The 26,982-nt window shown below is 45.3% G+C and overlaps 1 protein-coding gene across 2 annotated transcripts in view; it reads right to left on the bottom strand.

The window, feature by feature from the left end:
* The window catches only part of PRKAR2B (protein kinase cAMP-dependent type II regulatory subunit beta), a 145,763-nt gene that overhangs the window by 99,580 nt on the left and 19,201 nt on the right, over positions 1-26,982 (bottom strand). Inside the window, exon 1 of one of the 2 annotated variants that reach the window (XM_056573619.1) lies at positions 12,568-12,670. The exons of the other annotated variant lie outside the window; for it this stretch is intronic. Coding sequence (XP_056429594.1) covers positions 12,568-12,619 — 52 coding nt within the window. The 5' untranslated portion in view covers positions 12,620-12,670. Of the gene's footprint in view, positions 1-12,567; positions 12,671-26,982 lie in introns of those variants that run through there. 2 annotated transcript variants of the gene reach the window in all.

Raw genomic sequence — 26,982 nt, 5'->3', positions numbered from 1 at the left:
TGACTCGCTCTCCGTCTGTCCTGTCCCGGCGCGCGCGGCCCCGCTCCCTAGGGCGCGCGCGCGCCGGGTCTCTGCGATTTAAAGGGCCACTGCGCCGCTGATTGGCGCAGGGGTTCCGATTAGTGTGTTCACCTGTGCACTCCCTATTTATACCTCACTTCCCCTTCACTCCCTCGCCGGATCTTGTTGCCATTGTGCCAGTGAAAGCGTTCCTTGTGTGTTCCTAGCCTGTGTTCCAGACCTCCTGCCGTTGCCCCCGACTACGATCCTTGCTGCCTGCCCCGACCTTCTGCTACGTCCGACCTTGCTTCTGTCTACTCCCTTGTACCGCGCCTATCTTCAGCAGTCAGAGAGGTTGAGCCGTTGCTAGTGGATACGACCTGGTCACTACCGCCGCAGCAAGACCATCCCGCTTTGCGGCGGGCTCTGGTGAAAACCAGTAGTGACTTAGAACCGATCCACTAGCACGGTCCACGCCAATCCCTCTCTGGCACAGAGGATCCACTACCTGCCAGCCGGCATCGTGACAGTAGATCCGGCCATGGATCCCGCTGAAGTTCCTCTGCCAGTTGTCGCCGACCTCACCACGGTGGTCGCCCAGCAGTCACAACAGATAGCGCAACAAGGCCAACAGCTGTCTCAACTGACCGTGATGCTACAGCAGCTACTACCACAGCTTCAGCAATCATCTCCTCCGCCAGCTCCTGCACCTCCTCCGCAGCGAGTGGCCGCTTCTGGTCTACGACTATCCTTGCCGGATAAATTTAATGGGGACTCTAAATTCTGCCGTGGCTTTCTTTCCCAATGTTCCCTGCACTTGGAGATGATGTCGGACCAGTTTCCTACTGAAAGGTCTAAGGTGGCTTTCGTAGTCAGCCTTCTGTCTGGAAAAGCTCTGTCATGGGCCACACCGCTCTGGGACCGCAATGACCCCGTCACTGCCTCTATACACTCCTTCTTCTCGGAAATTCGAAGTGTCTTTGAGGAACCTGCCCGAGCCTCTTCTGCTGAGACTGCCCTGTTGAACCTGGTCCAGGGTAATTCTTCCGTTGGCGAGTACGCCGTACAATTCCGTACTCTTGCTTCAGAATTATCCTGGAATAATGAGGCCCTCTGCGCGACCTTTAAAAAAGGCCTATCCAGCAACATTAAAGATGTTCTGGCCGCACGAGAAATCCCTGCTAACCTACATGAACTCATCCATCTTGCCACTCGCATTGACATGCGTTTTTCCGTAAGGCGTCAGGAGCTCCGCCAGGATATGGACTTTGTTCGCACAAGGCGTTTTTTCTCCCCGGCTCCTCTCTCCTCTGGTCCCCTGCAATCCGTTCCTGTGCCTCCCGCCGTGGAGGCTATGCAGGTCGACCGGTCTCGCCTGACACCTCAAGAGAGGACACGACGCCGCATGGAGAATCTCTGCCTGTACTGTGCCAGTACCGAACACTTCCTGAAGGATTGTCCTATCCGTCCTCCCCGCCTGGAAAGACGTACGCTGACTCCGCACAAAGGTGAGACAGTCCTAGATGTCTACTCTGCTTCTCCACGTCTTACTGTGCCTGTGCGGATATCTGCCTCTGCCTTCTCCTTCTCTACTATGGCCTTCTTGGATTCTGGATCTGCAGGAAATTTTATTTTGGCCTCTCTCGTCAACAGGTTCAACATCCCAGTGACCAGTCTCGCCAGACCCCTCTACATCAATTGTGTAAACAATGAAAGATTGGACTGTACCATACGTTTCCGCACGGAGCCCCTTCTAATGTGCATCGGACCTCATCACGAGAAGATTGAATTTTTGGTCCTCCCCAATTGCACTTCCGAAATCCTCCTTGGACTACCCTGGCTTCAACTCCATTCCCCAACCCTGGATTGGTCCACTGGGGAGATCAAGAGTTGGGGGCCCTCTTGTTTCAAGGACTGCCTAAAACCGGTTCCCAGTACCCCTTGCCGTGACTCTGTGGTTCCCCCTGTAACCGGTCTCCCTAAGGCCTATATGGACTTTGCGGATGTTTTTTGCAAAAAACAAGCTGAGACTCAACCTCCTCACAGGCCTTATGATTGTCCTATTGACCTCCTCCCGGGCACTACTCCACCCCGGGGCAGAATCTATCCTCTGTCCGCCCCAGAGACTCTTGCTATGTCGGAGTACATCCAGGAAAATTTAAAAAAAGGCTTTATCCGTAAATCCTCCTCTCCTGCCGGAGCCGGATTTTTCTTTGTGTCCAAAAAAGATGGCTCTCTACGTCCTTGCATTGACTACCGCGGTCTTAATAAAATCACGGTAAAGAACCGCTACCCCCTACCCCTCATCTCTGAACTCTTTGATCGCCTCCAAGGTGCCCACATCTTTACCAAACTGGACTTAAGAGGTGCTTATAATCTTATCCGCATCAGAGAGGGGGATGAATGGAAAACGGCATTTAACACTAGAGATGGACACTTTGAGTATCTGGTCATGCCCTTTGGCCTGTGCAACGCCCCTGCCGTCTTCCAAGACTTTGTTAATGAAATTTTTCGTGATCTCTTATACTCCTGTGTTGTTGTATATCTGGACGATATCCTGATTTTTTCTGCCAATCGAGAAGAACACCGCCAGCATGTCCGTATGGTTCTTCAGAGACTTCGTGACAATCAACTGTATGCCAAGATAGAGAAATGTCTGTTTGAATGCCAATCTCTTCCTTTCCTAGGATACTTGGTCTCTGGCCAGGGACTACAAATGGATCCAGACAAACTCTCTGCCGTCTTAGATTGGCCACGCCCCTCCGGACTCCGTGCTATCCAACGTTTTTTGGGGTTCGCCAATTATTACAGGCAATTTATTCCACATTTTTCTACCGTTGTGGCCCCTATCGTGGCTTTAACCAAAAAAAATGCCAATCCCAAGTCTTGGCCTCCTCAAGCGGAAGACGCCTTTAAACGGCTCAAGTCTGCCTTTTCTTCGGCTCCCGTGCTCTCCAGACCTGACCCATCTAAACCCTTCCTATTGGAGGTTGATGCCTCCTCTGTAGGAGCTGGAGCGGTCCTTCTACAAAAAAATTCTTCCGGGCATGCTGTTACTTGTGGGTTTTTTTCTAGGACCTTCTCTCCGGCGGAGAGGAACTACTCCATCGGGGATCGAGAGCTTCTAGCCATTAAATTAGCACTTGAGGAATGGAGGCATCTGCTGGAGGGATCAAGATTTCCAGTTATTATTTACACCGATCACAAGAACCTCTCCTATCTCCAGTCTGCCCAACGGCTGAATCCTCGCCAGGCCAGGTGGTCTCTGTTCTTTGCCCGATTTAATTTTGAAATTCACTTTCGGCCTGCCGATAAGAACATTAGGGCCGATGCTCTCTCTCGTTCCTCGGATGCCTCGGAAGTTGAACTCTCTCCGCAACACATCATTCCTCCTGACTGCCTGATTTCCACTTCTCCAGCCTCCATCAGGCAAACTCCTCCAGGAAAGACCTTCGTCTCTCCACGCCAACGCCTCGGAATCCTCAAATGGGGTCACTCCTCCCATCTCGCAGGTCATGCAGGCATCAAGAAATCTGTGCAATGCATCTCTCGCTTCTATTGGTGGCCGACTCTGGAGACGGATGTCGTGGACTTTGTGCGAGCCTGCACTGTCTGTGCCCGGGATAAGACTCCTCGCCTGAAGCCCGCTGGTTTTCTTCATCCTCTGCCTGTCCCCGCACAGCCTTGGTCTCTGATTGGTATGGATTTTATTACAGACCTACCCCCATCCCGTGGCAACACTGTTGTTTGGGTGGTCGTTGATCGATTCTCCAAGATGGCACATTTCATCCCTCTTCCTGGTCTTCCTTCAGCGCCTCAGTTGGCTAAACAATTTTTTGTACACATTTTTCGTCTTCACGGGTTGCCCACACAGATAGTCTCGGATAGAGGCGTCCAATTCGTGTCAAAATTCTGGAGGGCTCTCTGTAAACAACTCAAGATTAAATTAAACTTTTCTTCTGCATATCATCCTCAATCCAATGGACAAGTAGAAAGAATTAACCAGGTCTTGGGTGATTATTTACGACATTTTGTTTCCTCCCGCCAGGATGATTGGGCAGATCTTCTACCATGGGCCGAATTCTCGTATAACTTTAGAGTCTCTGAATCTTCCTCCAAATCCCCATTTTTCGTGGTGTACGGCCGTCACCCTCTTCCCCCCCTCCCTACTCCCTTGCCCTCTGGTTTGCCCGCTGTAGATGAAGTGACTCGTGATCTTTCCACCATATGGAAAGAGACCCAAGATTCTCTTTTACAGGCTTCATCTCGCATGAAAAAGTTTGCCGATAAGAAAAGAAGAGCTCCCCCCATTTTTGCTCCCGGAGACAAGGTATGGCTCTCCGCTAAATATGTCCGCTTTCGTGTCCCCAGTTACAAACTGGGTCCACGCTATCTTGGTCCTTTCAAAATCTTGTGCCAAATTAATCCTGTCTCTTACAAACTTCTTCTTCCTCCTTCTCTCCGTATTCCTAATGCCTTTCATGTCTCTCTTCTTAAACCACTCATCATCAACCGTTTCTCTCCCAAATTAGTTTCTCCCACTCCTGTCTCCGGTTCTTCTGACGTCTTCTCAGTGAAAGAGATACTGGCCTCCAAGACGGTCAGAGGAAAAAGGTTCTTTTTGGTGGATTGGGAGGGCTGTGGACCTGAAGAGAGATCCTGGGAACCTGAGGACAATATCCTAGACAAAAGTCTGCTCCTCAGGTTCTCAGGCTCTAAGAAGAGGGGGAGACCCAAGGGGGGGGTACTGTTACGCCGAGCGCTCCGGGTCCCCGCTCCTCCCCGGAGCGCTCGCTTCTCTCTCGCTACCGCAGCGCTCCGGGCAGCTCCACTGACCCGGTGCGCTGCGATACCGTCTCCAGCCGGGATGCGATTCGCGATGCGGGTAGCGCCCGCTCGCGATGCGCATCCCGGCTCCCGTACCTGACTCGCTCTCCGTCTGTCCTGTCCCGGCGCGCGCGGCCCCGCTCCCTAGGGCGCGCGCGTGCCGGGTCTCTGCGATTTAAAGGGCCACTGCGCCGCTGATTGGCGCAGTGGTTCCAATTAGTGTGTTCACCTGTGCACTCCCTATTTATACCTCACTTCCCCTTCACTCCCTCGCCGGATCTTGTTGCCATTGTGCCAGTGAAAGCGTTCCTTGTGTGTTCCTAGCCTGTGTTCCAGACCTCCTGCCGTTGCCCCCGACTACGATCCTTGCTGCCTGCCCCGACCTTCTGCTACGTCCGACCTTGCTTCTGTCTACTCCCTTGTACCGCGCCTATCTTCAGCAGTCAGAGAGGTTGAGCCGTTGCTAGTGGATACGACCTGGTCACTACCGCCGCAGCAAGACCATCCCGCTTTGCGGCGGGCTCTGGTGAAAACCAGTAGTGACTTAGAACCGATCCACTAGCACGGTCCACGCCAATCCCTCTCTGGCACAGAGGATCCACTACCTGCCAGCCGGCATCGTGACAACACATAATAAAAAGTAAAACACTACACATCCCCCCCCCCCCCCCCCCCCATAAAAATAAAAAAACCTCTTGTACGGCACTGTTTCCAGCTATTGAAAAACAACTCCCAGTATCGCCGGATAGCCACTGACTGTCAAGGCATGCTGGGAGTTTTGCAACAGCTGGAAACCCCCTGTTTGGGAAACAGTGCCGTAGGGTATTTTGGTGGCGGAAGCAAATCCCCAATTTAGGCCTCAAATGCGCATGGCGCTCTCTCACTTTGGAGCTCTGTCATATTTCAAGGCAACAGTTTAATGCCACATATGGGGTATTTCTGTACTCAGGGGAAATTGCGTAACAAATTTTGGGGGCTTTTTCTCCTTTTACCCCTTATCTACACCAGCATTTTATTTTTTACACCAACATGCAGGTGTTGCCTCATACTTTTAATTTTCACAAGCGGTAAAAGGAAAAAAAGACCCCCCAAATTTGTAACGCAATTTCTCCTGAGTAAGGAAATACCCCGTGTGGACGCAAAGTGCTCTGTGGCGCACAACATGGCTCAGAAGTGAGAGCGCACCATGTACATTTGAGGTATAAATTGGTGATTTGCACAGGGGTGGCTGATTTTACAGCGGTTCTGACATAAATGGAAAATAAATACCCACATGTGACCCCAATTTGGAAACTGCACCCCTCATGGAACTTAACAAGGGGTATAGTGAGCCTTAACACCCCACAGGTGTTTGACAAATTTTTGTTAAAGTTGGATGTGAAAATAATTAAATTAAATAAATAACTAAAATGCTGGTGTTAACTCTACATTTTTCATTTTCACAAGGGAAAATGCCCCCAGTGAGCATTTACACTCAACAGGTGTCTGATTTTTGGAACAGTGATCTGTGAAAATGAAAAATTTAATTTTTCATTTGCACAGCCCACTGTTCCAAAGATCTGTCAAAGGCCAATGGGATGTAAATGTTTACTGTAAACGCACATGGCCCCTGACTTCTATTCCAACCAAATTCTCTGTCCAAAAGCTCAATGGCACTCCTTCTCTTCTGAGCTTTGTAGTTCGCCCGCAGAGCACTTTACATCCATATATGGGGTATTTCCATACTCTGAAGAAATGGGGTTAGAAATTTTGTGATGCTTTTTCTCCTATTACCCCTTGTGAAAATGAAACATTTGGGGTAATACCAGCATTTTAGTGGAAATAAATTTTCATTTTCATGTCCAAATTTAGCGGGGTGGGGTGTTAAGGCTCACTGTACCCCTTGTTACATTCCTTGAGGGGTGTAGTTTCCAAAATAGTATGCCATGTGGGTTTTATTTTTTGCAGTTCTGGCACCATAGGGGCTTTCTAAATGTGACATGCCCCCAAGAAACCATTTCAGCAACATTTACATTTTCTCCTATTACACCTTGTAAAAATGTAAAATTTGGGGAAAACCCAGCATTTTAGTGAAAAAAAAATGTCAGTTACACAGCCAAATTTAATGAAAAGTCATCAAACACCTGTGTGGTGTTAAGGCTCACTGTACCCCTTGTTACGTTCCTTGAGCGGTGTAGTTTCCAAAATAGTATGCCATGTTGTTTTTTGTTTTTTTTTGTTTTTTTGCTGCTCTGGCACCATGGGAGCTTCCTAAATGTGACAGGCCCCCCAAAAACCATTTCAGAAAAACTCACTCTCCAAAACCCATTGTCGCTCCTTCCCTTCTGAGCCTTCTAGTGCACCCACAGAGCACTTTACGTTGACATGAGGTATTTCCTTACTCGAGAGAAATTGTGCTTTTCTCCTTTTACCCCTTGTAAAAATTCAAAAACTGGGTCTACAAAAACATGTTAGTGTAAAAATGGAGATTTTGAATTTTCTCCATCACTTTGCTGCTATTCCTGTAAAACACCTAAAGGGTTAACAAACTTTCTGAATATCATTTTGGAATCAAATTCATAAGTAAAAGCATCCCAGAGTTATTAATGCTTAAACCCTTAAGAACTGAGACCTTTTTCACCTTAAGGACTGAGCCCTTTTCGCAATTCTGACCACCGTCACTTTAAGCGTTAATAACTCTAAAATGCTTTTACCGAATATTCTGATTCTGAGATTGTTTTTTTTTTGTGACATATTCTACTTTATTTTGGTGGTAAATTTTCGGCGTTACTTGCATCCTTTCTTGGTGAAAAATCCCAAAATGTCATGAAAATTTTGAAAATTTAGCATTTTTCTAACTTTGATGCTCTCTGATTGTAAGGAAAATGGATATTTCAAATACATTTTATTTTTATTCACATATACAATATGTCCACTTTATGTTGGCATCATAAAATGGACATATTTAAACTTTTTGAAAAAATTAGAGGGCTTCAAAGTAGAGCAGCAATTTTCAAAAATTTCATGAAAATTGCAAAAATCTGAAGGGACAGATGTTACAGAACTACAACTCCCAGCATGCCTGGGCGGTCTAGGCATGCTGAGAGTTGTAGTTTGGCAACATCTGGAGGGCTACAGTTTGGTCACCAATGGAACAGTGGTCACCAAACTGTGACCCTCCAAATGTTGCAAAACTACAACTCCCAGCATGCCCAGACAGCCTTTTTTTGTCCATGGCAACCCCCTGTCCTGCGCTGCCATTGGTCAGAACTCAATTCTGACTAATGGCAGGGGATAGGGGGAGATCGCAGCACTGCAACCTCACTCCTATCCCTTAGGATGATCGGGGCTGTCACTGACAACTCCGATCATCCCTATTTTCCGGGTGATCGGGTCATGCGATTTTGAATTGACATGCGATTTTCTCCAATTGCCAACATGGGGGGGGGGGGTCTCAGGACCCCCCTCGGCGATGTGACGGGATGCCTGCTGAACAGGTTAAAGTGACAGTGGTCAAATGTGCATAAAATGCTCTGGTCCTTAAAGTGAAAATGGGCTTGGTCCTTAAGGGGTTAAACAGATTTGAAAATTACTTCTATCTTTATGCTTTCAGTACTTATCAGCTGCTGTATATTACAGGGAAAGTTTTTTAGTTCTTTCCATCTGACCACAGTGCTCTCTGCTGCTACCTCTGTCCTTGTCATAAACTTTCAGGATCAGGAGAAGTTTGCTATGGGGATCTGCATCTGCTCTTGACAGTTCCTAACACAGACAGAGATGTTAGCAGAGAGCACTGTGGTCAGACTAGAAAGAACTACTCAACACTCTGCAGTATACAGCAGCTGATAAGTACTAAAAGGTTAAATATTTTTAAATATAAGTAATTTGCAAATCTGTTACACTTTCTGATTTGTTTTCCAGCAGAGTACCCCTTTAAAAGCTGTACAATAATATGAAAGCATGTTACCATGGGTGTCATTTTAATTGTATTGACCCCAGAATAAAGAAAACATGTCAGTTTTATTGTAAAGTGCACTGTGTAAAAAATAATCCACCCCCGCTCCAAGTTGCAAAATTGCACTTTTATTTTTAATTTTCCGTCACAAATATTTTTTTTGGTTGTGCCATACTTATAGTAAAATAAAGGTGTCATTGCAAAGTACAATTGGTCGCGGAAAAAACAAGCCCTCATATGGCTCTGTGGATGGAAAAATTTATCAAAACCTGTCCAGAGGAAAAGTTGCTGAGTTGCCCATAGCAACCAATCAGATCGATTCTTTCATTTTTGAAAAGGCCTCTGAAAAATGAAAGAAGCAATCTGATTTGTTGCTATGGGCAACTCTGCAACTTTTCCTCTAGACAGGTTTTGATAAATCTCCCCCATGGTTCTTAAAGGGTAAGGGGGAAAAAATTTTAAATTTGCTGTGTCCTTAAAGAGTAGCTATCATTAACTAAACTTTCCGTAATCCCCCTCCCCATCTGTCCCCTGACACTATCTACCTCTGTCCCTGTATTTATTTCTATGTTAAACCCCATTAAAATAACTTTTTAATAGCCTCTTCGGTAGCTCAGTGTTGAACTCTCTGCAGGGGGCAGGAAGTGGGCGTGGCCCGGCTTGCGCAACGTCATGTGCAGCCCGGCCGGCTTCCGCCCATCTCTCTCTCCTGTATCTGAGTGACTGCAGCCAATGAGAAGAGAGAGATGCAGGGGGCGGGGATATTTAAACTACGCACGCCGCACTTGCACAAGCACTGTGCTCGCTCTCTGCGGAGGACGCGCATTTCGGACCCCGCTGGACCACGCTGCCCAGCCCGCAGTGGTCCGAACGTGCCCGACGTGAGGGGGGGGAATTATTCCTGGACCACATAGGGTGACACCTAGTGGCCAGGATTTCAAATGTAAAATAAACAGTGTAATATATGTTATTAAAAAAAAATATTTCAAAGACTTTTATTTAGGCATAATCAATTTAATTAAAAAAAATGTGTTTAATGAGAGTACCCATTTAAGGGTTAAGCTCCATTTAAGGGTTAAGCTATTAAATCAACAGCGCTCTGTGTTATATCTGTGAATTGCATATTTGCTACAAAATAGGGAGAAAAAAACAACAAAACAAAACTGTAAGTGATGCTAAAATTTCTGCCAGGTGTTGTACTTTGTCACATCAAACAGAAAGAAATGGTGACATATGAATAATACAGGAGGTGTAGTTCACGGAAAATGTTAATATAATCATTCTAGAATGTAAGTTGTAAAAGAGCCTAGAAGACCACTGCTGCAATGAGTTATCAAGTTTAAACACTAATATCCTGATATGAATAGTGTATGAAGGAAAAGCAATCTTTATGTCTGAAGGCAAGGGAGCAGAACTTTGAAGAGAAAAACTTTTACATACTAGTTATACAATGAAACCTCTGTTTCATTATTGTTTCATCGTTGCATTTTAAAGTGATCTTCTTAAAGAAAATTGTAACCATACTGCACCTAATGTGGGGGAACTATACTGCACCTAATGTGGGGGAACTATACTGCACCTAATGTGGGAAACTATACTGCACCTAATGTGGGAAACTATACTGCACCTAATGTGGGAAACTATACTGCACCTAATGTGGGAACTATACTGCACCTAATGTGGGGGAACTATACTGCACCTAATGTGGGGAGCTATACTGCACCTAATGTGGGGGAACTGTACTGCACCTAATGTGGGAAACTATACTGCACCTAATGTGGGAAACTATACTGCACCTAATGTGGGAAACTATACTGCACCTAATGTGGGAAACTATACTGCACCTAATGTGGGAAACTATACTGCACCTAATGTGGGAAACTATACTGCACCTAATGTGGGAAACTATACTGCACCTAATGTGGGAAACTATACTGCACCTAATGTGGGAAACTATACTGCACCTAATGTGGGAAACTATACTGCACCTAATGTGGGAAACTATACTGCACCTAATGTGGGGGAACTATACTGCACCTAATGTGGGGGAACTATACTGCACCTAATGTGGGGGAACTATACTGCACCTAATGTGGGGGAACTGTACTGCACCTAATATGAGGGGAACTATACTGCACCTAATGTGGGGGAACTGTACTGCACCTAATGTGAGGGGAACTGTACTGCACCTAATGTGAGGGGAACTATACTGCACCTAATGTGGGGGAACTATACTGCACCTAATTTGGGGGAACTATACTGCACCTAATGTGGGAAACTTTACTGCACCTAATGTGGGGGACTATACTGCACCTAATGTGGGGGAATTATACTGCACCTAATGTGGGAAACTATACTGCACCTAATGTGGGGAACTATACTGCACCTAATGTGGGGAACTATACTGCACCTAATGTGGGGAACTATACAGTACCTAATGTGGGGGAACTATACTGCACCTAATGTGGGGGAACTATACTGCACCTAATGTGGGGGAACTATACTGCACCTAATGTGGGGGAACTATACTGCACCTAATGTGGGGGAAGTATACTGCACCTAATGTGGGGGAACTATACTGCACCTAATGTGGGGGAACTATACTGCACGGGGGAACTATACTGCACCTAATGTGGGGGAACTATACTGCCAACCTAATGTGGGGGAACTACAACCTAATGTGGGGAGACTATAAACTTTCAAAAAAAAAACAAAAAAAAAAAGTTTGGATCATTGAACTCTGTTGTGTTCTTCTTTTAAAACAAAATATGTTAATTAGTTATGGAAACTGTAGGAGTTGTTTTTTCTAAACTTCAGTATTCTGATTTAATTTCTGTGCTGGCACTTTGAGGGGAAAAAAATGTTGGCGTGCATTACGGTTTGGGCAATCGGGCTCAAAAAGGTTCGCCATCACTGCTATATATGTTGATTTTGGTGCAATGTGAAAGTATTGTTTGGCTCAGAGGTATGCATTCAGGAGTACTATACCTAAATGCACAACATTTTAATATGGTAGCAATGAATAGGAAAAAGGTAAAGACTGTGCAACTAAGCTTACTTCCCCCTTCCATGCCTTAATTCAGTATTCAACTTGGATTTGAGGAAAATACATGAGTAAGGCTCTCATTACATCAGCATTGTGACTTCCATTCAAAACAAAACTCCTACACATATATAAATGTAGCCCCACGAAGAATCATTTAAATAGTTATTTACAATGTCCAAATATACTGTTACTAATTCGCAAAGTCATGTCTATTGTATATTTTGGTGACCAGATAATCTAAAGCTGTAGAACAATCAAGGATATCTGTCAAAGTAAAAAAAAAAGTGTATAATCTTAAAGAAGCCACTAAAATGAAGCTCTATGCATCTCCGAGCTGTAGTATGCATTCAAATTAAGGTAAATTAAACTTACAACTAATAGTTAAAGCTGTTGTTTTTTTCATAATTCATAGTTTGGCTGTGGCAATTTCAGGATTTCTTTAAAAATATATAATAATACAATAAATAAATGAATGAAAATAAATAATAAATACATTAAAAACAAAAACATAACTATAACTGCCATTAGGCAAACAAATAAGAGAAAAGAGTCACCTGGATAACAAAAAAAATAAAAGGAAGAAGACACTATTTTCCCTCTTTTTAAAGATAGCTTCCGGGAATAACTAATAATAATTACGGTATAACACACATTCACAATTCCAGCAAAATATGTCTCCAGCTGAAAAACTGTAGGAGAAATATCAACATTCCCCAGAGCCTCTTAATCTCCCCAGTCTGGAGTTTCATTCAGCACTTACCATTTGATGGGGTGTCCTTTTTCATGCTGTTAATTCCGGATTTAGAAGTCATTTTTAACAGTAAAAAAAGGACAATAGCATTGATTCCCCCAGCATGATCATTACTCTTTTCTCTTCGATGCCAGTATCAGGTCCTTGCAACTGCATGGACTGTGATGTAGTCAAACCTAACTGTGTCTAGAATCACCCGTCATGTATTCTATGGCCAATCCAGGGCCAGGGATTTTCATTAACTACATACCTAACACGATGACAATACAGAAGCAAATTGCTGCCTAAAGAATCTGCCTGTCTCACTGTGAAGCATGGCTTGTTCAATATTTCCTGCACTAAATGTATTTTTAGCCAAGGAGAACTCAGGTTACACATCAATAACAATAGGATGATACATCTTGTGAAGCCTGGACATTTTGTATTCTCTCATAAAGATTATCATATGATCCAAATGAAGGTTGTAAAATTGCTACAATTTTACAGCTGTTACCATGATGGCCGACATCTCAAATTATGACAAGCTAGACATTTAGAACAAAATGAAATATATAGGATACATTAGTAGTGCATGGAAGGTGTTATTGCTACCAGGGCTGTGGAGTCGGTAGATAAATGTTCCAACTCAGACTCCAGAGTTATCTGTACTTCCGACTTCGACTACCCGACTCCACTGTATTAATATGCGAATGTATTTTATACATTCCTTGAAGGAAAGAAAGGCAACATACATGTCATTACCATAGGACTACTGGCTGGGAAGCCAACAGTCTACTGTATTGAACAGTTTGTGTGCTGATCTGCTGCTGAAGATAGGGCAGTGGGAGGATCCAGGAAGGGGCATTTATTATAAAACATGATTTCCCTTGTAGAATCCCATAGTCATGTACTCCGCCCCTAGACATCTTATCCCCTATCCAAAGGATAGGGCATAAGATGTCAGATCGCCCGGATCCCGCTGCTAGGGACCCCCTGGATCGCCGCTGCGGCACCCCGCTTTCATTACTACACAGAGCGAGTTCGCACTGTGCGTAATGATGGGCGATACAGGGGACGGAGCAGCGTGACATCATGGCTCCGCCCCTCATGACATCACGGCCCGCCCCCTCAATACAATAGACAATAGACTTGTATTGAGGGGACAGAGCAATGACGTAACGATGCTCCGGACCCTTTATCACCCGTCATTACGCACAGAGCGAACTCACTCTGTGCAGTAATGAGAGCGCAGTGCCGCAGCGGCGATCCCAGGGGTCCCCAGCAGCGGGACCCCAGCGATCTGACATCTTATCGCTATCCTTTGGATAGGTGATAAGATGTCTAGGGGCGGAGTACCCCTTTAAGCTAACAATCGAGTTTACAAGTTTTTATAGCCTTTTTCCAATGGTTTACATCTTCAGTCTTGAACTATTGACCCTCCATTCCCTTCACTTATACAAAAAACATATTTCCTTAATCCCTTATCAGTGAGAGGCTAGGTTACCCATGGGTTCCCTGTAACAGCAGAACACAACACTATGGAAAGTGTAAGTATTGCCGCTCCTAATTGTGCGTTGCGTGCCATATAGTGAAGCACATGAAAAGCATGCTTCTTCACGGTCACTTAACGTGTTCGTTTTGTTTTGCGGTTACGTGAGGCACTGCATGTATTGGTCTTTATTCTTACAGTAGAGAAGTCATTAATTATAACTTTTTGTGAATTGGGACATTTAAACTTGCTTTTTTTTATTCCAATCAAAATTTAGTCGGAGTCGGTGCATTGTTTGCCAACTCCGACTCCAGGTACCCAAAATTTCCTCCGACTCCTCGACTCCGACTCCACAGCCCTGATTGCTACTGTATGTCAAAATCATGGAACAAGGTCACAGTGTTTTTTCTTGCTCTATCTAGAATATGAACTTTTTGCCTAGTGTTTTTTCTTGCTCTATCTAGAATATGAACTTTTTGGTGAATTAGATCTCTTCAACTAGAGATCTATCAAATATCCTTTTTGTTTTTCATTGTATACCTTGATTGCATTTCTCTTTTCCCCACCAACTCTTCTTCCCCTTTCTCTTAATCTCTTTCCCTTATTTTCTACTATATTTTCTATTCTGCCCTTTAAATGTTATTCTTGTCATATTCTGAAGGTTCTTATTCTTGAGGCAAAAATCCCCTTGTTTTTTTGTAGACTCCTGCAGCAATGTTACAATATTATGTGTAGATGACAGTTACATAGTTTATGATCGATACATGGTTTATTGTACTCCTGCAGCACCCCATGTCATCTGGTGCACGGAGTGAAGTTAGATGATGACTGGCGATGCAGGGGCCGGAGACTCGTGATGTCACAGCCCCGCCCCCTCGTAATGTCACGCCCACCCCCCTCAATGCAAGTCTTTGGGAGGGGGCATGGTGGATGCCACGACCCCTCCCATAGACTTGCATTGAGGGGGCAGAGCATAACGGGGCATGCCTCCACGCCCCTCCCATAGACTTGCATTGAAGGGACGGGGCATGACGAGGGGGAGAGGGCATGATGTCATGAGTCTCTGGTCCCTGCATTGCCAGGCACGGAGCGAAGTTTGCTCCGTGCATCAGATGACAGGGGTGCTGTAGAAGAGATCACTATCAGACATCTTATTCCCTATTCTTTGAATAGGGGATAAGATGTCTAGGAACGGGGTACCTCTTTAACTTAACCTCTTAAGGACGTAGGGCGTATGCATACGCCCTGCATCCCGAGTCCTTAAGGATGTGGGGCGTATGCATACGCCCGTGTAAATTCCGGTCCCCGCCGCTAGCCGGTTGGGGACCGGACCGGGATGACTGCTGATATCTATCAGCAGGCATCCCGTGCATATGCCCAGGGGGGTCCTGAGACCCCCCCATGCCAACAATTCAGACCGACGATTTTCGGCGGATCCGGGTCATACCGGTGTCCCAGAAAATTAGGGGGATCGGGGTGGTCCAAGACACCCCCATTCCCCCTGAAGGGTTAGAAGTTAGGTGGAAGGGGTGCCACCCCTCCTATCTCTGCTATTGGTCATCAAGACGCGACAACCAATAGTAGATCGGGGGGGGGGGGGGGTTAAAGTTCGGTAGCAGGTGAGTAGTTGCCTAGCAACATCTGGGGAGGGGCTAAACTTTGGAGACCACATACAGTGCTCTCTAAACTGTAATCTTCCAACCAGGGTGCCTCCAGCTGTTGCAAAACTACAACTCCCAGCATGCCCAGACAGCCGATTGGGCATTCTGGGGTTTGTAGTTTTGCAAGATTTAGAGGACTGCAGTTTGGAGATGACTTTGCAGTGATCTATAAACTGTAGTCCTCCAGACTGGGCATGCTGTGATTTGTAGTTTTGCAACATCTGGAGGAGCACAGTTTGGAGATCACGCTGCAGTGGTCTCTGAACTGTGGCCTTGCAGATGTTGCAAAAGTGCAAATCCCAGCATGCCCAGCTGTCTCGCCATGCTGGGAGTTGTAGTTGCGCACCTCAAACTGTTGCATTACTACATCTACCAGCATGCACTTCGGTGATCAGTACATGCTGGGAGTTGTAGTTTTGCAACAGCTGGAGGCATCCTGGTTGGAAAATACTGAGTTAGGTAACAGAACCTAACTGAAGGTTTTCCAACCAGTGTCCCTCCAGCTGTTGCAAAAGTACAACTCCCAGCATGCACGATCTGTCAGTACATGCTGGGAGTTGTAGTTTTGCAACAGCTGGAGGTTTGCCCCCCCTATGTGTGCCTCCCCATGTACAGGATACATTCACACAGGTAGGTTTACAGTAAGTTTCCTGCTTCAAGTCTGGGCTGCGGCAGATTTTCTGCCGCAGCCCAAACTCCTAGCGGTAAACTCACTGTAAACCTGGGCCAGTGTGAATGTACCCTAAAAACACTGTACTACACTACACTAACACAAAATAAAGGGTAAAACACTACATATACACCCCCTTACACTGTCCCCCCCCCCCCCCCCAATAAAAAAAATAAAAATAAAAATTGTACAGCAGTGTTTCCAAAATGGAGCCTCCAGCTGTTGCAAAACAACAACTCCCAGCATTTCCGGACAGCCACTGACTGTCCAGGCATGCTGGGAGTTTAGCAACAGCTGGAGGCACCCTGTTTGGGAATCACTGGAGTAGAATACCCCTATGTCCACCCCTATGCAATCCCTAATTTAGTCCTCAAATGCGCATGGCGCTCTCTCACTTCGGAGCCCTGTCGTATTATTTTTTTTCTTACACTAACATGCTGGTGTTGGCCCATATTTTTTATTTTCACAAGAGGTAAAAGGAAAAAAAGACCCCCGAAATTTGTAACGCAATTTCTCCTGAGTACGGAAATACCCCATATGTGGTCGTAAGGATAAGGAGTGAGAGCGCACTATGTGTTAAGCCTAATTGGCTTTATTTGTGGGAGTGGCGTGGGGAATATAATCACCCCTCTCCCACATGGCCACAGTAGACATCTTAAGGAAAGGGCGTTCTAAGTCCCCGCATATCATGCGTTTTGTCAGGAAGTTTGTCTTGATCGCTCTTCAGCACAATTTTCACTTTTGTGTTGAGCACATTGAGGGTACTAAAAACACAGCAGCTGACGCTCTGTCACGAGGTAACATGAAGCTGTTCTTTCAGGTACACCCAGAAGCAGACATCGTCGGGGTCCCAGTTCCCTCAACACAGTATCTCCAGATGGACTAACAGACTTCATCACGGTGGCAAATTCTTTAATCAGACAGTACCTTGCACCCAGCACCAAACGGGCGTATGACGCAGATCTAGCCTCTTTTTCCACGTTCATGCACAAACAAGGTCTCCCTGCCACAATTTCGGTTCGTTCCTCTCTTGCTTATGTCGGTTTCTGCCATTCTTCTCTTCACCTCTCCTACAACACCATCAAGCTTCACTTAGCAGGGTTACAACACCATAGATCCCTCTCACATCCCGACGCACTTTCTCTACTGTCCACTAACCCCATTAAGGCGGCACTCAAAGGCATCCTTGTCCTGTCACGTCCCAAACCACCCTCCCGTGCACCAGTCACTGGCGACCTTTTCCGATCCATGTCCTCACTCCTGGACACTCACCCGTTTGGTCCCAGACTCAGCACTGTCATCAAAGCAGCGATCTACTTGGCCTTCTACGGATTCTTGAGGCCGGGGGAGTTCACACGCTGCGGTCGAAGGTCACGGGGTCCTCTCCTGAGCCAACTATCACTGCACGGGGCAGGGTTTGCACTCACTCTGTCTTCCACCAAAACCTGTAGATGGGGAGCCACCATCCGCTATTTTCCCACTTTTCACCAATGGTGTCCGGTCCTGGCCCTCACACAACTCCTTTCCACGTTCCCTGGACGGCCAGCGGACAGCCCTCTTCTGCCGGTCAATGGGTCAGCACTCTCCTCTTCACAGTTCACCAAACACGTGCGGTCCCTTGTCAGAATCCTGGGACACGAGCCTAGTGGCATTTCAGGTCACTCGTTTAGGATCGGAGCAGCCTCTGCAGCGTCTAAACACAATGCCCCTGCACACGTCATCAAGAAGTTGGGGCGCTGGAATTCTGGCTGCTTCGAGCGCTACGTCCCTGACCCGTCCACCGAGATGGCGGGGGTGTTTAAAGTGTTGGCTCTGTAAATTCAAATAAAACTCAGTTGTACCCTACCTCCGACTCTTTGCCCTCTATCAGGCATGCCCACGGTCGCGGTAATTGGGCACACCTCATCCGCTAGTTTTCCCTCTTAGGTCCTCTAGATGGTCTCCTGTTTCCAGGTCGGTAAGTACGGTCAGTATTATACAGTTTGTACAGGTCCCACTCTAGGCTCTTCGAGCCATGACCACAAGTGTTAAGCCTAATTGGCTTTATTTGTGGGAGTGGCGTGGGGTATATAATCAACCCTCTCCCACATCTGGGGGCGTGTGTTACGTTGGCGTCACCCACCCAGCCCTCCCTCATTCTCATAATTCCCACCAGGGTATGCCCTCTATCAGGCATGCCCACGGTCGCGGTAATTAGGCACACCTCATCCGCTAGTTTTCCCTCTTAGGTCCTCTAGATGGTCTCCTGTTTCCAGGTCGGTAAGTACGGTCAGTATTACACAGTTTGTACAGGTCCCACTCTAGGCTCTTCGAGCAATGACCACAAGTACATTTGAGGCCTAAATTGGTGATTTGCACAGGGGTGGCTGATTTTACAGCGGATCTGACAAACGCAAAAAAATAAATACCCACATGTGACCCCATTTTGGAAACTACACCCCTCACGGAATGTAATAAGGGGTGCAGTGAGCATTTACCCCCGAAAGGTGTCTGACAAATTTTTGGAACAGTGGTCTGTGAAAATGAAAAAATACTTACTGCACCCCTTATTAAATTCCGTGAGGGGTGTAGTTTCCAAAATGGGGTCACATGTGGGGGGGGGGGGGGGGGTCCACTGTTCCGGCACCACAAGGGGCTTTGTAAATGCACAAGGCCCCCGACTTCTATTCCAACCAAATTCTCTCTCAATAATCTCAATGGCGCTCCTTTTCTTCTGAGCATTGTAGTTCACCAGCAGAGCACTTGATGTCCACACATGGGGTATTTCCATACTCAGAAGAAATGGGGTTACAAATTTTGGGGGGCATTTTCTCCTATTGCCCCTTGTAGAAATGGAAAATTTTGGGGAAAACCAGCATTTTAGTGAAAAAAAAAATAAATGTATTTACACGCCCAACTTTAACGAAAAGTTGTCAAACACCTGTGGGGTGTTGAGGCTCACTGTACCCCTTGTTACGTTCCCTGAGGGGTGTAGTTTCCAAAATAGTATGCCATGTGGGGGTTTTCTTGCCGTTCTGGCACCGTAGGGGCTTTCTAAATGTGAAATGCCCCCCAAAAACCATTTCAGAAAAACTCACTCTCCAAAATCCCATTGTCGCTCCTTCCCTTCTGAGCCCTCTACTGCGCCCGCTGAACACTTGACATACACATATGAGGTATTTCCTTACTCAAGAGAAATTGGGTTACAAATTTTAGGGAGATTTTTCTCCTTTTACCCCTTGTAAAATTTCTAAAACTGGGTCTACAAGAACATGCGAGTGCAAAAAATGAAAATTTTATAATGGGGTCATTTGTGGGGTATTTCTAATATGAAGGCCCCTCAAATCCACTTCAAAACTGAACTGGTCCCTGAAAAATTCTGATTTTGAAAATTTTGTGGAAAATTGCTGCTATACTTCGAAGCCCTCCGATGTCTTCCAAAAGTAAAAACATGTCAACTTTATGATGCAATCATAAAGTAGACATATTGTACTTGTGAATCAATATAAAATTTATTTGGGATGTCCATTTTCCTTATAAGCAGAGAGTTTCAAAGTAAAAAAAAAATTTTTCATCAAATTTGGGAATTTTTCACCAAGAAATGATACAAGTATCGACAAAATTTTACTGCTAACATAAAGTAGAATATGTCACTAAAAAACAATCTCGGAATCAGAATGAAAAGTAAAAGCATCCCAGAGTTATTAATGCTTAAAGTGACAGTGGTCAGATTTGCAAAAAAGGCCTGCGTCTCTAAGGTGAAAATGAGCTGCGTCCTTAAGGGGTTAAACCTAAAACCCTACTGTGTTGATCTAAAAGTGGGTAAAAAAAACCTTATCAGGCAGGTGCCAATTGCCCCATACCGGGGGGGAGGGGGGGGGGGGATTCCTTGTTGGCTCCAAATATAGCAAATAAATCCCTGGATCAATGTTCTATCTTTGTAAGTCTAGTATCTATCAATTGTAATATTATATTTTTTTATTAAAAACATACAGGCATTTGATCTTGTATACTGAATAAGCCATCACAACTTCATGTGGCAGATTTCCATAGTTTTACTGCTGTTACAATAAAGAATCTTTGCCTGTGATGATGGTGAATCTTTCTTTCCCCTAGATGTAGAGGATTTCCCCTTGTCATGATTATATGCATTGGCAAAAAAAGAGCTCACTTAACTGTACATTCATATATTTGTCCATTGTAATCAAATTACAGGTAAAATGTCTTTTTTTCACACAAAATAAACCTAAACTTGATAATCTGGCTTGGTCCTGTAATCCTCCCATACCACTAAATACCTCTGTTGCCCTCCTTTGTACCCTATACAGATCAGCAATGTTCTCTTTATATACAGGTGCCCAAAACTAAACCCAATACTACATATGTGGTCCGACTAGTGATTTGTACAGAGGAAAATCTAGATTCTTGTCATAAGCCTCTATGTTGGCCCTACAATAGGCATAACTACACAATGGCATAGATTTACTATTGGCATGTCTTGGGAAAAGTGTGGCACAGTGATAAAAACAATTCATTACCAGAAAAATGTTAACACAAAAACCACAGTAATTTTCCCTGCCTACAAAACAATATTTATGACCACAATTTCTGACTTGTGGGAAAAAAAAACTGCCAATATTATGTAGCTGTTTATGTTTTAACCCCTTAAGGACCCAGCCATTTTACACCTTAGACCCGGCCATTTTTTGCACATCTGACCACTGTCATTTTAAACATTAATAACTCTGGGATGCTTTTAGTTATCATTCTGATTCCGAGATTGTTTTTTCGTGACATATTCTACTTTAACATAGTGGTAAAAAAATTTGGTAACTTGCACCCTTTCTTGGTGAAAAATCTCCAAATTTAATGAAAAATTTGAAAATTTAGCATTTTTCTAACTTTGAAGCTCTCTGCTTGTAAGGAAAATGGATATTCCAAATATAATTTTTTTTGATTCACATATACAATATGTCCACTTTATGTTTGCATCATAAAATTGACGTGTTTTTACTTTCGGAAGACACCAGAGGGCTTCAAAGTTCAGCAGCAATTTTCCAATTTTTCACAAAATTTCCCAAATCACAATTTTTAAGGGACCAGTTCAGGTTTGAAGTGGATTTGAAGGGTCTTCATCTTAGAAATACCCCACAAATGACCCCATTATAAAAACTGAACCCCCCAAAGTATTCAAAATGACATTCAGTCAGCGTTTTAACCCTTTAGGTGTTTCACAGGAATAGCAGCAAAGTGAAGGAGAAAATTCACAATCTTCATTTTTTACACTCGCATGTTCTTGTAGACCCAATTTTTGAATTTTTACAAGGGGTAAAAGGAGAAAATGTATACTTCTATTTGTAGCCCAATTTCTCTCGAGTAAGCACATACCTCATGTCTATGTAAATTGTTCGGCGGGCGCAGTAGAGGGCTCAGAAGGGAAGGAGCGACAAGGGGATATTGGAGAGTACGTTTTTCTGAAATGGTTTTTGGGGGGCATGTTGCATTTAGGAAGCCCCTATGGTGCCAGAACAGCAAAAAAAAAAAACACATGGCATACTATTTTGGAAACTAGACCCCTTGAGGATTGTAACAAGGAATAAAGTGAGCCTTAATACCTCACAGGTGTTTCACGACTTTTGCATATGTAAAAAAAAACAAAAAAACATTTCACTAAAATGTGTGTTTCCCCCCAAATTTCACATTTTTGCAAGGGTTAATAGCGGAAAATACCCCCCAAAATTTGTAACCCCATCTCTTCTGAGTATGGAGGTACCCCATAAGTTGACCTGAAGTGCACTACTGGTGAACTACAATGCTCAGAAGAGAAGGAGTCATATTTGGCTTTTTGAGAGCAAATTTTACTCGGGGGCATGTCGCATTTAGGAAGCCCCTATGGTGCCAGGACAGCAAAATAATCCCCACATGGAATACCATTTTGGAAACTAGACCCCTTGAGGAACGTAACAAGGGGAACAGTGAGCATTTACCCCCCAATTGGTGTCTGTCAGATCTTTGGAACAGTGGGCTGTACAACATTTTTAATTTGCACAGCCCATTGTTCCAAAGATCTGTCAGACACCTGTGGGGTGTAAATTATCACTGCACCCCTTATTACATTCCGTGAGGGGTGTAGTTTCCGAAATGGGGTCACATGTGGGGTTTTGTTTTTTTTGCGTTTGTCAAAACCGCTGTAACAATCAGCCACCCCTGTGCAAATCACCTCAAATGTACATGGTGCACTCTCCCTTCTGGGCCTTGTTGTGCGTATCTCCGTAGTCAGGAGAAATTGCATTACAAATTTTGAGGGGCCTGTTGTCAAAATGAAAAGTATAGGGCAACTCCAGCATGTTAGTGTAAAAAAATAAGGAAATAAGGACACTGGGGGGGGGAAATAAGGATAAGCCCACCAGGGTCAATGAATTATTATAAACACACTGGGGCCAATTAATTATTATAAATATGCATTGTGAGCATACATTTGGGGGTCAAATTAGTAGTTTAAAAACCCCGCCGGGAGCCCTGAATGGCTCTTCCGTGACGACCATTCAGGGCTCCCGGCGGGGAATTTAAAAGTAAAAGTGAAAATACACCGTACATCGCAGGGGAGTACGGTTTAATAACTTCTGATTGCATCGGGTCTCAGAAGTGAGACCCAGTGCGATCAGTCTCTCAGCCCCTGTACTACAACCACCATCATGGAACAGAGTATATTCCATGAAGGGGGTAGTAGTACAAACACTAATGTAGCCTCCCCAGCCACCAGCAGACTCCCGCAGCCGAGGAAAAACTACTCGCATCATGGAAAGTCATCCGTTCCATGATGGGAATAGTAGTAGTCCCGGCTGCGGGAGTCTGTAGGCAGAGGTGTTAAAACGGCCATAAAATAACGGTTCATGACGGATGTTATAATGGGTCTTAACTAGGGCTGAGTGGTATACCGGTTCACACCGAATACCAAAATTTTTGTGCTTCACGATATGGATTTTAACCCATACCGCAATACCGGTTGGGCCCCTCCCCCTCAGGAATGAATGAATTATCAGCCCAGCACTGCGCTGTCCCCATCAGGGAACCAATCATATGTGTACCGCGAGCGCTGTTATGCCCCCCCCCCCCAATTAATTATCAGCCCAGCGCTACTACTCACATAGGTCACCTGCAAGCACTGCCCTCCTCGTCCTCCTGTTTGTTGCGGCCGCCGGCGCTGACACTCTATACCAGCCGTTGGCTGTCCGGGCATGCTGGGAGTTGTAGTTTTGCAAAATCTGGGGGTCCGCAGATTGCAAACCACTGCTCTATACTGTATCCCTATTAGGGATCAACCGATTATCGGTTTGGCTAATATTATCAGCCGATATTCTCGACTTTGGGCGTTATCGGTATCGGCAATTACCTTGCCTATAATCCGATAATGCCCCGCCCCCACCGCACCACCCACCGCGACTGCCCCCACCCCCAACTGACCCACCGCGCCGCACCACGACCGCCCCCCCATCGACCCACAGCACCGCGCTGCACCCCCCACCGCACCGCCCCGGCCTCATTGCCTCCCCCATCCCCGGTTTTAGAATTACCTGTTCCCGGGGCCCAGGGTCCACGCTACTTCTGGCTCCTGCTGCGTCCTGTGTTACGCTGTGCCCTGCGCAATGATGAGTGACGTCCTCAACGCAACGTCACCGTCAGTGCGCACAGTGACAGCTCAGGAGGACGCCACCGGAGCCAGATGTAGCGTGGACCCCGGGCCCCGGGAACAGCAGTGCGGTGCGGCGGTGGGGGGCACGGTGCGGCGGTGGGGGGGGTTCGGTGCGGGTGATAGGACTCAGGAGGACCCCCAGACAGGCAGGGGGAGAAAAGTGGGTGGCAGCAGTGGCCTATGGCACCGCAAAAGCCGTTCAGTTCATTGATTTAAAGCGCCCGCTTTAAATCAATGATCTGCAGCGGTGTCGGGGGGGGGGGGGGGGGGGGGTTGATGGGGGAGATAAATAGCCGATAACTTATACCGGAATATAGGTATAAGTTATCGGCTATCGGCCCTAAAAAAAAAAAATAATAGATATCGGTCGATCCCTATGCCCGGGCTGCAAAAGGTAAACAAAATAATCTTTATAGGAAAACAGTCAGATATTTTCTCCCGAACTATCCACAGGTACTGGTGGATAGTGCATGAGACGCTGATTAAACCCTACCTTCATCGGATCTGCACCGCCATTCTCCCGCAATTGTAGTTTTATTATCTGTTGAAATCTTCCTGTAACTGGCACGGGCGGGGCTTCTGCAGCTAACTGGCATTGACGTCAGCGCCGCTTATGAATATTAATCCCCCCTCCCTACAGTTCTCCCTCTCTTCCCCGCTCCTAACTGGGGGAGGGGGGATGAATATTCATAAGCGGGGCTGAAATCAGTGCCAGTTAAGCACAGAAGCCCCGCCCCTGCCAGTTACAGAAGATTTAAACAGATAATAAAACTACAATTGCAGGAGAACGGCCGGGCGGATCCGACGAAGGTAGGGCTCGTTTTAATCAGCTTTTCCCGCACTATCCACCAGTACCTGTGGATAGTGTGGAGAAAATATCTGACAGTTTTCCTTTTTAACTCACCTTCCCCGTTGGTCCGGACTTGCTTCCCAGGCAATGGAACGTCGGACAGCCGTCAGCCTATCACCGGCCGCAGCGCTGTTCCGCCTCGGCCGGTGATAGGCTGAGTGCACTGTCATGTAAGAAGCCGGCCAGAGCTTCTTACATGACAGTGGGCTCAGCCTATCATCGGCCGAGCCGGAGCTTCGCTGCGGCCAGTGATAGGCTGACGGCTGTCCGACGTTCCGTTCCCCAGCGTAAGGCCGACGTCGGAACATGCGTGAGTTTGTTTTGTTTACCTTTTGCAGCCCGGGCATAGGGATACCGCACAGTATAGAGAGTGTCAGCGCCGGCGGCCGCAACAAACAGAAGGAACAGGAGGCAGCGCTTGTGGGTGACATGTGAGTAGTATCCCGATGGGGACAGTGCAGCGCTGGGCTAATAATTAATTTTGGGGTGGGGGAATACCGTTATATACCGTGGAACCGCCATAAGTTACAAAAATACCGCGATACACATATTTGGCCATACCACCCAGCCCTAGTCTTAATGGATAAATATGCCCGTTATTTTGACGGATGTTATTCAGCCGTTAGCACCTGTTACTTCAGCTTTTTTTACTGATCTGTTAATAAAGATAACAGACGTACAATAACGGGTGAATACACTGTAGTGTGAAAGCAGCCCAAGAAAAAAACTGTGGACATGCTAACTTTATATGTTTCCATTTGCTAGAATTTTGGCACAAAAAAAAAACCTGTGCCAAAATAGTGTAAAAAAAAAAAGCTAACAGTATACTGAAAATGGGATGAAAATGGTAAATCATGGCCTGTGTATCAGCTTACCTGGGTCATTTTGAGTATTTCTAAACTATCAGTACATATTTCTGTGCCTCCACAATTTGGGGCCACAGTGATTAGTACTACAAGTAGAATTCTTTCCTTAAATTCAATGAAATATAAACAGAAGTTTGAAAATACATATTTGATGTAAACTTTTCTATTTGAACAGGGGTAATTATATATAAGCATACGTGAATCAATGGCTATTAAAGGGGTACTCCAGCCGCGGCTGGCTATTAACACTTTATATTAACACTGACAGCGGCATCTAAAAGGGACATGTGAATGCTCCCTGGAAGGCTAGTGACGTGGATCGACCCCCCCCCCGCAGTGCGGAGGGCTTACCACTGTTCCCTGCTGTCCCGTGGCTCTGTCATTGATAGAGTCTGGCTGGACTAGGCTCTATTAATGGATAGCAGAGCACACAGATCAATGGAGTTCAATAGAACTATTGATCTGTATGAGGAATCTAATGATTCCTCCTAAAAGTCTAATAAAGACACACATTATCCCCTTCCTTGTTAAAAGTTCAAATCACCCCCTTTTCCTATATAAAAACATGTAGACATGTTTGAAAATAAACATATTTAGCATCGCTGTGTGCGTAATTGTACGAACTATTAAAATATAACATTATGTATCCCATACGGTAAATAACGTAAATGTAAAAAAAAAATACCAAACCACAGAATTGCAATTTTTATAATTTCACAGAATTTTTTTTTTTTAAAATGATTAAAAAGTCAGATCAAAACCAAAATGGTACCAATACAAAAAACAGATTATGGTGCAAAAAAATAGCCCTCATACAGCCTGGTATGTGAAAACATCTATTTATTTATTTATTTATTTATTTTTTAACCCCTTAAGGACTCAGGGTTTTTCCGTTTTTGCACTTTCGTTTTTTCCTCCTTACCTTTTAAAAATCATAACCCTTTCAATTTTCCACCTAAAAATCCACATTATGGCTTATTTTTTGCGTCGCCAATTCTACTTTGCAGTGACATTAGTCATTTTACCCAAAAATGCACGGCGAAACGGAAAAAAAAATCATTGTGCGACAAAATCGAAAAAAAAACACCATTTTGTAACTTTTGGGGGCTTCCGTTTCTACGCAGTGCATATTTCGGTAAAAATTACACCTTATCATTATTCTGTAGGTCCATACGGTTAAAATGATACCCTACTTATATAGGTTTGATTTTGTCGCCCTTCTGGAAAAAAATCATAA

This window comes from Hyla sarda, chromosome 4 (genome assembly GCF_029499605.1).
Source record: "Hyla sarda isolate aHylSar1 chromosome 4, aHylSar1.hap1, whole genome shotgun sequence".
NCBI classification, from domain to species: Eukaryota; Metazoa; Chordata; class Amphibia; order Anura; family Hylidae; genus Hyla; species Hyla sarda.
This window is presented reverse-complemented; position numbering and strand designations above follow the sequence as displayed.